Source organism: Lytechinus pictus, chromosome 3 (assembly GCF_037042905.1).
Source record: "Lytechinus pictus isolate F3 Inbred chromosome 3, Lp3.0, whole genome shotgun sequence".
Taxonomy (NCBI): domain Eukaryota; kingdom Metazoa; phylum Echinodermata; class Echinoidea; order Temnopleuroida; family Toxopneustidae; genus Lytechinus; species Lytechinus pictus.
The window spans coordinates 67093627-67106808 of record NC_087247.1 but is presented as its reverse complement, the minus strand read 5'-3'; the positions used below and the strand labels follow the sequence as shown (position 1 = coordinate 67106808).

Sequence of the window (13182 nt, the reverse complement as noted above, 5' to 3'; positions counted from 1 at the left end):
TATTATACGAAATGGTGAAATAATGATCTTCTTCTTTGTCCTTCCTCCTCTGTAATCTAAGATCCGCACGAATTATTTCTTATGAGTTAGGTAGTTATGATATGCCAATAAAGGAAACTGGTGAAATATGATGATTATTTTTTTTTTCAAAACCGTACCCAAGCCCTAGCTAGCTAAATAGGAAGATTCTCTACCAGCCAGAAATTGGCGTTGGTGCGCCTTATAACTGTATAACGCAATGTCTATATGCGCATCTTGATTTACGCCTTACAACTTGTCGGCGCGCGGCGCCGGGCATAATCAAGGAATGTGGTTCAAGATCGAGTGAACATGATCAGGGTGGAGTGATCTTGGAAAAAAAAACATGAATTTGAATATCAAACTATATTTCGAGTGGCACCTTTCTGACCTGTATTTACTCATTTACGTTTGCTTTGTTTACGCCTGCAAACTTTGTGGTAAGTTTGTTCGTTCCGGTTTGTATTGTGGCGTGGTGCGCCAAGTCTGTGCAGCTTGTTTTGCGCATAATTATCGGTAGGCCTACTGCGCGATTCTAATAAAAGAAGACATGCAACGACCACAGAATTAACACTGCTAAGGTGATCATTTAAAAATCCGAGTAAAATATGGTGAAATAATATTGAATTTCATGTAACATGCAGCCTCAAAATGCAGTTTTCTTGTCAAATCCCATAGACCTCTCCTCGTGTATGAATGGGTGCAAAGACATTGAGCACCTTTTTTTTTTCAATCTGAAAATGACTAACGTATACCCAGGTGTTGTGTGTCCGGACAGGTTGTGTCCGGACGATCAATTTTTAAAAAGTCATTTGGAAAAATTTACAAGCGAAGTTTCATAAATTTTTAGTACAAAATGTTAGGATATATTATAAAGAACAAAATAGAAGATGATTACAAGTAGGCCTATTGAATTCATATTTTTAGTTTAATCCAAAGACAAAAAAGAAGGCTTCAAAAATATAAAGTGTCCGGACACCCAACCCCCATCCTATAACGTTAGCTGTGATATTTGCTAGAAAATGTTTTGCTCATTTTTTAATGAGATTTTTCGAAAACTTATTTTTAAGAATAAAATGAGCAATATTCAGCGTCTAGATCTATAAAGCTAGGTCTACAAATTTTGTTTCGTAAAATTTAAAACAAATTCAAGTTTTGTCTTATATGCTCAATTAATGTTTGTTAGCATACACCCCCCCCCCCCATTTAAATTTTAGAGGCTCTATATTACTATTAAATCTAGATCTAGAGGTTTGATATTTTGGTAGCGTTTTTTTTGCCCCTTGGTTTGGTGGGTTTTTTTGTGTGTTATGCGGGCAAACTTTCTGTTGTCATGGTCGTCTTAAGATCAAGTGGCCGTGTGAATCGAACAGCTTTATGACACACCACCCATTGAGGGCCTATGACTGTATTCAAGCAAAGATGTTCTTGAAAAAAAATATGTATTGCCTTTAAACAGAAAGTCGTCCAGTGTTGGCAAGTGAATGGATGTTTGACCAAGTATCTAACATAAGCGCTCTCAATATATCCAGTAATCCGATTCATCGAGGGATGCTAAAGATGACGAATGACATCGTATGGATTGAGATTAAAAATATTTCAAGAGAGAAACAAACTAACTCCATTGAACGGGGTATACATGATTTCAGAAAGAGAGAGACAGAAGAAGAAAACATTAAAGACGAAGTGCAAGACGAAGTGCCGCCAAGTCATTTACTACCCAGTAAACTCCCTCCTGTGGTAAGTCGAACTCTTTCTCAACGCACCCCCCCCCTTCTCTGTCTCCCGTCCCAAAAGAAACGAAACCGAGAATTATCGCTGAATTATTGAATCACAAACTGACTTATCATTGTAAAGCTATGTCTCGTCTTTCACCTGGTAAATTAAAGGAGAATGAAACTCTTGGAGCAAGTTAGCTTTTGTGAAAGCAGAAAAATCAAAGAATAAGATCAACAAAACTTTAAGTAAAATAGGACTAGCAATAAAAGAGTTATGAGCATTTGAATGTCGAGATCACTAATGCTATGGAGATCCTCCCATTGGCAATGCGACCAAGATCTGTGATGTCACACACGTACAACTCTCCCATTTGGACACTGAAAATATACCCCAAAACATCTCTTTTTGCTCATTCTAATCATATGACAAACGATTCATCAATGATATAATGTTGTGAAACCTCTGTACTTGTCATCTCATAAAGAGAACACCTCACCTTGTGATAGACTCTATAAAAGTGAGAATATAAGTGAAATAAGTACTGAAGTAATGAGGGAGTTGTACGTGTGTGATATCACAGATCTTGGTCGCATTGCCGTTGGGAGGATCTACATAGCACTAGTGATCTCAATATTCGAATGCTCATAACTTTCTTATTATTCATTCAATCTTCCTCAAACTTTCAACAATATGTTTCTTTGATTTTTCTCTTTGATATGGATTCAGCTGGTTTCAAGGGTTTCATTCTCCTTTAAATGATTATTGATTCACACATTAATGCAGATAAAACAATTTTTTATAAAAAGTTACTGATGGACGGTACCGTAAGGGTACTAGTATTCAACCCGTTTGGAGAGTTTCTTCAAATATACAGAAATATGGAATTTACCTGAATTTCAAACCTGTCTTATTTCCAAGAGCAAATGCTGGTTATTCTTTTCCCGTTATTTTTTTCTTCAACCCGTCAACTGCGTGCGCGGGCGATCGAATTTTACGGCGACGGTTTTTTTTACTAGTATTCAATCCGTCGGTACTAGTATTCAACCTAGTGATGAAAGATGGCCCTGTCTCTCAATCTGCCCTTGTCCCATCCGACTATGGACTAGACCATTTGAGATGAGACCAAACAGGGAATTAATCAAAGCCAGAGACTTCCATAGATCTAGATCTAATTTAGCAATCTAAACCCTTTTGAAATTTGCCATCAATCCTCACTAGGTTGAATACTAGTACCATTCAGTGCAAAAGGCCATCGCCGCATAATTCGATCCTCCGCGCATACAGTCGACAGATTGATAAAGAAAATACCGACAACAGATTACCCTGGAAATAACAAAGGTATGAAATTAAGATAAATTCCCTATTTCTAAATATTTTGGGGAATATGTCAAAATCTTTGAATTATGCCGGGTTGAATACTAGTGCCCTTATGGTATCTGAATTTCAAAAAGAAAACCACATGTCACAGAAAACATAATCAATATTAACAAAGTCTTTAAAATTCGTTCATTTTCATAACTTTATTAAACAAATATTTTTTACCGATTTCCAAACGGAGTGTTAGTAAGTGCGGCAGCTAGCCTATAATTTATAAAAGTTCATTTCATTACATTATTTAAATACAAGCATTGTTCTAAAGTTCTTTTATTTTCTTTCTCATTTTCTTTTTTGATTGAAGTATCAGATTAAAAGTCATGTATTGAACTCTTAAGACATGCGAGTCTTTTTGCAGTTCAGAAACCGTCTACCTAATGATTTGATAATGGGATCCTTTCTTCGGATTTTCTTTTCTTACTCATAACGGAATCTAGTAAAGATATACCCGGGACCCGTAACATAAAGCTTATATCGATTGATCATGCCCTATATAGGTTGACCAAATGGCTGATTTTACTGATCCTACACAATCAATGCGATTTAAGATCAGCCTAAGATTTATGTTACTATGGTTACGGGATCATGATGAAGAAATAGATTCTTAGATTTACATTTTCTGTTGATTTCTAATTAAGTTATGATAAATCTTCGAAAAAATCGGTTTCGTTTTATCAAATATCGCAATGTAAATAAAATTATAGGCATATACTTTTATTATAGGAATGTTTTCACTAATAAAATACCAATTTATCTCGAGAGATTATGAAATTCTGCAGTTTGACAAGATCGGAAGGTTCAAACAGTATATTTTTATATAAACTTGGTTTATAATTTGTTAAATGCCTCTTCAAATTCGGGCTAACAGCCCTAACAGCAATTCCTCCACTCACAAGTTCCTCCACTTTAATAAACGACGTGCGTCCCATTTAAGATCGATGCCAACTTGAAAATATAAAATGTAACTTAATTACTAACTCAGTTGTAACTTGCTTTTTATAGTAAAAAAATGCTACTAACAATTAAATAATAAACAAGGGCCACGATCATGGGTTTGGAGATCGAGAAAATGTGGCATAAATTATTTTGAAACCTACAATACTGTATTATATAGTTACATAGCTGCAGATTGTTAGGGGACGTGGTCGCACACTGAAAGTTACGATTTTTTTCCATTTTCTTTTTTTTCGTTTTTACGCCCCTGATCTAAATACCGTCCTCATGAGATGTTAATTTTTTTTTCTCAAATGATTGACCTTCGGCTTGTTTGATTGATTGATTGATTGATTCTTTATTTCCATGCAAAAGATAAATCATACAACAGAAAATATATTGAAAATATATCACGGTAAAATAACAATAAACAATCATTGCATGGGAGGGGACAGTCATAAGCACAAAGGCTTGAAAAAGGACGCCCCTCAAGAAAGACTACGAGGGGCAAATACTTACAGACCTACAACATAAATTATGAAGAGCTTGATTCCAAAAGGGGGCTAAATCCACTTATAATCAAAATGTAGATGTTGATGTACGTATTTTAGACCTGGGAATGAAATGTATCTTATCGCATTTAAAAAAAAATGGGAAGGTTGGTAAATATTGATTGCAAATTTTAGTTTTATTCCAAAAGGAGATAAATCCAACACAGTTTTATTCCAAAAGGAGTTAAATCCACAACCGGGTAATTCAAAATTTGTTAATTTTACTACCTAACATTAGGTTATGCATTCAATTTTTTAGGTACATGTTGTCACCTGCATGTTGTGGATACAAGTTCACACAATCTGTACAAATTTTGATGACAATTACAGAAGTTTACTATTTTTTAAATATTTTTTTGATTAAGCTCATTTGGGAGTAAAACATCGAAAAGTAACTGTCCTTAGAAAAGATGAAAAAATATGTTTTTTTTTTCCTTTTTACATTTTTCAATGGATAGACATCAGATATGATGTAAAATGTAGCCTACTCTGCTAGCAATATTTATGTATTTCGTGTTCAATTCACAAAACTACAATATTAAAGATGTTTAAATTGGCAAAAATGGACATTCAACAAAGGTTTTCCAAAAGAAGCTAAATCCATCAAAAATAAAGTTTCAAAAAAATCTTTGATATTGATATTAAATTAAAAAAAAATAGAGACATAATTTAATTAATCGAAGATGATAACTGTCAAAATAAAACAGCAGTGGATAAGGGAAAGTGGTGAATTAAAAAAACTTGATTTACAGAAAAACGCTAAAAGTGGATTAAGCTCCTTTTGGAATAAAACGCTTCATAATTTATATGCTAGGCCATATATAATATACGAGAGGCATTATAGGCTTATTTATGAGACAGATGCACATACAGCTTTTAAATTTAGCCGTCTTATTTTATTTTTATTTACAAGGTTCTGAGAGGGATCATGCAACTGGGCATGGAGGCCAGATTTTAATTTTTACATGTACAGTGGAGCCTCAAACTAGCTTTTATGCATATCTATTCTTCGAATTATTTGTCTTCATTAGTTGTTTTCATTTTATGTTTCACGCCCCGTGAAAGTGCCGTCCGGGGCATTTCCCCCTGCCCCCCCCCCCCGCCTTCTCGCTACGCAACTAAAAAAAAAAAAAATTTGTTTTTATTAATCTAGCCGGTTTTAGTTTCCATTTGCTGCGAAGCCCCTCCTCTTCCGGTCCAGCTTAGGGGCAACCATGCGCGTTCTCGTCTGCAGTAAGGGGTACCTTTCGCCTGACCCAAGAACTTTATAAGAGAGTGTAATGATAATATGCCTGGTTGTTTCTTCCGTGCTTGCATGGAAACATAGTAGGGACTAATCCCCCGCCGCTTTGAAGTTGAGTGTATGTTACAAACAGATTAACAAATCATGTAACACCCGTCAACACACCCACACCCCCCCCCCCCATTCATCCATATTAATATTCAAGTCATAATATTATTACAGGGTATATTTCAAGAAAACACATTCTTTCCTCTTCCACATAGCCCTAGTCAATAGTAACCTTTGTCAAAGCAATATATCACATATTATGTTAAACAACATATGATAATAGGAAAAGTATTATTGAAATACGATTTGCCTATTCAGAACAGAAAAAGTAAAAAAGGAATTTCTTGTATATTTTTTTTCAAAATGAAAATCTTCAAACAAACATGATAGAAAAGGTTGACTCGAACCTTCATCAATTGTATTTGGCACAATCGAATTCTTGATAACCATCCAAGCATAACCATATTCAATAAAGGAGAGCATTCCCTTTTGTTAAAGCTTGTCAAGCATAATAATGAACACATTTGTCTTGTAACGCAAAAATCCCCCAACATGCATTAAATTCAAAGTGTGGTTAATTACAGGACGCACTATTCATGTTCGTGGAAGAAGTGGAAATCGATCTAATCATAAAGCATATATGGTTGGACGATGTGAATTAAATTATCTAAATAGGCCTACCTAAATAAATTATACACTGGAGTAAATTATATCACTGGTTAGATAATTACAATCAATGATCAAAACCAAATGCAGTTGAATAATAAATTCTAATCATCCTTTTTTTTTTAATTTCGACGTTATACGTATCCCCATAGTATCCCATGGTATATACACATTAAGTTCTTTACAATATGTTTCAACTGATTAACAAGATTTTGTTTCGTTTTTTCATTCCTTTCCTTATATAGTCACGGTGGTCAAAGACAAAAGTCATTTTGATCGAACTCGCTATCTTCTTCGTTCTCTTCTCCAATATATTTCTTCTGAAAATGGGAGTCATGTGGTGTAGCCAAGCTCATAAGCACGCTGGATTCGCCGCTCGGGAACACAAGAAAAATCTTTATAGATATACTAATGTTAATCCTGATAGTGACTGAAAATTCAGCTATCGCTACGAGACTGCCGAGATTGGACAAAATACTAATTTTTGAAGCCACGTTCATAATCAGTATAGTGTGGAGTTACATGGATGTTTCTTCAGGGGCACTCGTGACTTCATATTTAGTAGATTCTTCATTCAAATTAATAGAACGGTGGATGCTGTACCTAGCAATCTGAAGCATGTTGATGATATCTTGTTCTTTCTCTGGATACGTGAGGCATTTGCGACATTTATGTCCTGAACTGTTGGGATAGAACCACTCCAGAGACTCACCAGCAAGCGAGTCATCCAATGTGAAAGACAATACGTCAACACCAAATACAGATTCAATGTATTTACAAGATTTTAACCGGAAGGAAAACAGCCCTTCTAATCGACGCTTGTACTGACTCGTATATGCTACGTAATTACCATGCCAAGAGTAAAAATGGAAGAAGCATATTGCCTGATGATTGTTTTCACCAAAATATCTCAAACTGTTTAAGTGTTCGCAGATGGCGGGAATCTGGAAGAATGATGCCTCGTTGACCAGTAGATTGAATTCATTCCATGTTTTAGGCAGAATCAAGGCTCCTTCACGCAAAAAGTTAAGGACGTAGCGAAATAGTTTTCCATCTCGATCAATTCCAAAGTTTCCATCTTTATCTCTGGACTTGTATAGATTCTTTTCACTTATGATGGTTGCAAGGTAACCATTAGGCTCTCTCATGAGTGTTTCCTTGGTTGTCTGGTAGACCTTCCCGCCAACATTTAGACCGAGTATTTCAGAACTGCCGATTACACTCAAAGCTTCTTCCTTTAATGTGCCAAGCTGAAAGAAATCAGCTTCGCATGCCAATAGACGAAACTCATTGAATCCTTCTGGAAGGATGAGTTTCTTGCATCTCAGAAAATTTAGAATATGTCTAAAAATGTTCCCATCTCGATCAATGAGGTAGTTGCCATATTCATCCTTCGCAGACGGCATATATTCATCAAGCATTAAACTAAAGAATGACCTTGGTATACTGGTCAATGTTGTGCGAGATGTCCTGTATATCTTTCCACCAACATTCAATCCAATGTAATTAGACATGGTTCAAAGAATGGTCTGTAGTAGATGTATAATATCAACTGGCGCACTCATAAAGTTGTTTGATATTTCCTCTTCAATGACGAATAAAATGTCAATGTGAATTCATGCAGTCCATGTGAGACGGACTTTGTACCAGGTTGCATTTTCAGGAACTATTGTTAATTGCTTTTCGAAGTTCCGACGTCACGCGTCATAAAATAAGCTGCCATTCAAAAACACTTATATCCCCCCTCTCTCTCTCTCTTCCTCTCTATCTGCCCCCCCCCCCGCTCCTGGTTTCTCTACACTCTAAAAAAAAATGAATTGTTAAATCCACAAATCAAAGGTTGGAAGAGAGACAGGCTTTTCTAAATGTTGCGTTTACCACTTTGAATGGTTCAACCAACACTTAAATAGTCGGATTCAGCTTTATGCAAGGTTGGAAAAAGTTGTCACTCCTACAACCTTTTAATTTTTTATTTAACATTTTATTTTTAGAGTGTATTTTTAGTGTATCTCTATTTAATTGCAATTTGAAAAGGTTTGAATACAGACATAGTCTTGGTTAATAGTGAAATTATGTATTTTTGTGACAATAGCATTTTTCCTTTTTCAAATTCATTTCATTTAATTCTCATTTTGCTCTACTTATACATGTTATTTAGATTCATGTTTTGAATAGGTCTATCTGACATAAAATCCACGAATGACTGGACGATTTAATGTGTTTTCAAAGGCAATGATCTTATCATTTTGCGTGATATTAGCAAACTGGCTGAAATGTATGGGAATAATAATTGGAAGTATAATATGAAACTCAGCTGTGAAAAACGAGACACTTTCCAACCCATCATTTTCGAGCAATCTTAAGCAAGATGATACATTTTAATACAACTTATTATGAACAGAGTTTGACCTTGAGTAAGAAACACATTGTTCATTTGATAATTATGATATCCAATATCCATCTCATATAAGTTTCATTTAATAAACCCTTTTAGAATGGTAAGCAATATAATTTTATATTGTTTTGCCATTATCCAGGTTTAAGTGAATAAGGACTTAAGATTTCAAAATTGTCTTGAAAATTCAAAATCTTAGACTTTGATAAGTTTTTGAAGTTGATAAGTCTACTGACCGAAAATGACCTTTAACATTGGCCTTGTGACATTGAAATTAAAATTATCTTTTTGCCAACACTTGACAATCATTATACTTCAGTTTTATGAAATTTGGAGTTAAACAATCATAATTATTTTGAAAAGTCCAAATCTTATCTTAGTTAATTTTTTTTTATGTTGATACCACAACCTGTCAAAGGTCATTGATCCTGTGGAACTTGTTTATGCTGACAATGCTGCCTGTGACTCCCTTCCAATATTCAGATGAGACAAAAATGAAATTAAAAAAGTTGTTCTTTCCTTGGAAAAAAAAATACAACAGATGTGATGGGATCTTTGTGGTATAACTAATAGTTAAGGTAAATCTAAAAGGTTCACGCAGTGTTAACATTCTGTAATTTTCAAAAAATTATTTGATCACAAAAGAATAGAGGAAAAAAGTCTATTGAACAACACAATTTGTAATTGAATCTAGGAATTGTGATTTCACCAAAATTTTTTCTCAAAACCCTCTTGAAAATAGGGAGTAAAATTAGAGATCATATCCCTCCTCCCCAAATCCATTTTCATGTATACACTTTGTCTGCAAATAAAATTCTTCTTCATATATACAAATGATTGAAAATATATTTATTGCCAAGTCTTGAAAGTGTCTCAGATATTTATTTACAAACAAATGTTAACAAATAAGTATCACAAATTGGCAATGTGTCAGTGGCAGTATTAATATATGTACATACATTTTAAACTATGTTTCAGGTTATTTGGCGTATGCAATATTTCTGATTATTACCTATATCACTTTGTATAGCATTGTCTAAAGGTAAAGAATAATCATCTGTTTTTATATTCTCTACAGTCAATAAAACATGTGAAACAATGACCAGAGCTAAGAAAATTAAAAATATTAGTAAGGAAAATCATATAGTCACAATAAATATATAACTATATTGAATGAGAATATTTGTGTAAAATAAAGCAATATATTTTGTACAAATTGTGCATAATTATTCTAAGAGAATAAATATTACTTTAAAAAATTTCACATATTGGAATTCAGTCACTCTGTACATTCTTAATAAAAAGAAAAAAAAAACAATGGGCTTCATTTTATTTCTACATATATATCTTCTGAACTTTGTGACATCTCTGTTGTACTCTTATTATTGAAACCTTGTTAGAGTATTATGATCATTATTACATTACTAGCCGTATCATTTAGACATTTTGTATAAAAAGGTAGTAAAAAACATTTGAAATGTTAAATGCAAAAACAGTAATGAATAAAGGTGTGAACATATCTAGTCACTTTGATTGCACTTATATAAATATCTGGTGCAAAGCCTGGTTTATTGCAACTAAGGGATACAAATGAGACAGATAGAAGTTGAAGAATATCATCAGAGCTTGGCATGACAAGACTACGGCTAAGGTTCATATTTTTGCACATTTCATCCATCAGTCATTGCTAAAACACATTTGATGGGCTAGCTGCTGATGCTTAGACTGTTTCAAAGATATTAAATGTGAGGTAATGCTAAAATTTCTATTATTGCGTACATGTGATAAATAAAATAACATTGTAGGTCCTTCATCTCAAAACCTTGTTCAGATATAAACAGACAATACTCGGAATGTTATTTTTCAGTGTTAAAATATGGTGCCACATATTGCCTCGCAAATATGCAATAAACACACATTACACACTTTAGTCCGATGCCTCATACCCTATTGATTTTGTAGATAAAACAAGTGGAACGCCTCTGGCAGTCTCGCCTGCATTACGCAATTCGATATAGCAGCAGAGCTGACTTTGAAAACAGGTATTCACAAAAGAATACTATGTCCATTGACCCAAGATGACCTTTGACCATGATCATGTGACCTAAGACATGTGCAAAACAATCATTTATACTTGATATCCCTTATGCCAGTGCGTTGACTCAGTTGGTAGAGCGTCCGTCTCACAACCGGGAGGTCGGGGGTTCAAACCCCGGCCGCGTCAGACCAAAAGACGTTAAAAGATGGGAGTTGCTGCTACTCTGTTTGGCGTTCAATGATTAAAGGGATAGAGCCTCGTCGATCTGGCGCTGCACAGCGGCTGCCGGGCCCACGATCAATTGGGCAAAGCAAATTTTCGGAGTATTTCATTTCATGTCTATTTCGAACAATAAAATATCGATTTTCGGATTTTCAATGTCTATGTTTCATGAACTACATGTGTAGATCCATACACTTTCTAAGTTATGATGCAAATTCAACAAATACCCCCAACACGGCCAAAGTTCATTGACCATAAATGACCTTTGATTTTGGTCATGTGACCAAACAAGCACAATATATTCAGGGATCCACGGTTACTCTAATGTCCTAAGTTTCATGAACTAGATCTATAAATTTAAAGTTATGATAATTCAACCAATACCCCCCACATTACCAAAGTTCGTTGACCCTAAATGACCTTTGACCTAGATCATGTGATATGAAACTTGCACAAGATGTTCAGGGATACTTAATTGCTCTTACATCTAAGTTTCATGAACTAGATCCATAAAATGTCAAAGTTATGATGACAATTCCTCAAATACCCCCAACATGGTCAAATTCATTGACCCTAAGTGACCTTTGACCTTGGTCATGTGACCTGAAACTCAGGTAGGATCTTCAGTTATACACTATCATCCTTATGTCCAAGTTTCATGAACTAGGTCCATATACTTTAGAAGTTATGACGACATTTCAAAAACTTAACCTTGGTTAAGATTTCGATATTGATTCCCCCAGCATGGTCTAAGTTCATTGACCCTAAATGACCTTTGACCTTGGTCAAATGACCTGAAACTCAGGTAGGATGTTCAGTAATACCTGATTACCCTTATGTCCAAGTTTCATAAACTAGGTCCATATACTTTCTAAGTTATGATGACATTTCAAAACTTTAACCTTGGTTAAGATTTCAATGTTGACGACGCCGCCGTCGCCGCCGCCATCGGAAAAGCGCCGCCTATAGTCTTGCTCTGCTATGCAGGCGAGACGAAAAACCTTGCTGATATTTTTTGCAGATAATGTCTGAACAATCCTTAATACTTTTATTAGGACTGGTCATCCCCAATCATATTTTAAGTGTAGCCAAAATATAAAAAAAATAAAAAAAAAAAAAAGGTCTTTCTTAATCGATGTGTTCAAGGTCCACCTTAATAAAAACAGCACAAAATAACAAATTAATCCGGCAAGGATTTCTCCATCTAGGGTAGAATGCAAAATAAAACCATCTGCCAAGTATGGACAGATAATATCAGGTACATGATGATACATGATTAGTTCTGAATATACATCACAGGGGATATAAGCACACCTTAAAAGAATCCAATTAAATATATATGTGTAACTTATCATTCAGTGTTAAGCTTTTTTAAATATACTTTTTAAGGATGCAAAAGTGTTTGATAATTGATAATTCTCTGCGCTCTTCCATAAGAGTTAGCATCAAAGTTAGCTCTTCCATAAAAGTTAGCACCATGGTAACATAGCCAATCAAAATCAATGTTTCAATGAAACTAAACACATATGACAAAGTTTCAAGCTCAAGTCAACGCACCTAAACTGAAATCATACAATCTAATTCAGCTAAAGCTAAGAAAATCAATTATTCATGGGAGCAACCCTGCTTACTTGTCATGCATACATATGTTTGTGGATAATTTGTACTTGTTTATAAGTTATTTAAGAGTGCTATCCTATTAGGAAATACAGTGCAACACAACTTTACAAAAGGAAGAGCACAATGCAAATACCAAATTTTAATGATAATGTTTAGTGTGATTCTCAAGATCAAAGCTGTTAAGACATGAGATCAGCTTAAAGCGGAACGCTGTTTTATCTACAATCACATGATTTACTTTTCACCAATAAAAAAGCAACATTCTAAGTATGTAGAATAGAAAATTATATCTCATGCTTGCTGGAATATCTATACATATTTCCAAAACAAATAACCTTTTATAAGAGGTCAGAAA

The 13182-nt window shown here is 34.5% G+C and overlaps 1 protein-coding gene across 1 annotated transcript; it reads right to left on the bottom strand.

The window, feature by feature from the left end:
- Window positions 1–4312: 4312 nt before the first annotated feature.
- On the bottom strand, window positions 4313–12291 carry LOC135153663 (uncharacterized). The gene has a single exon (XM_064097617.1). It carries the CDS (start codon window positions 8064–8066, stop codon window positions 7071–7073), a length of 996 nt encoding a protein of 331 aa, XP_063953687.1. The 5' UTR covers window positions 8067–12291; the 3' UTR covers window positions 4313–7070.
- Window positions 12292–13182: the final 891 nt, after the last annotated feature.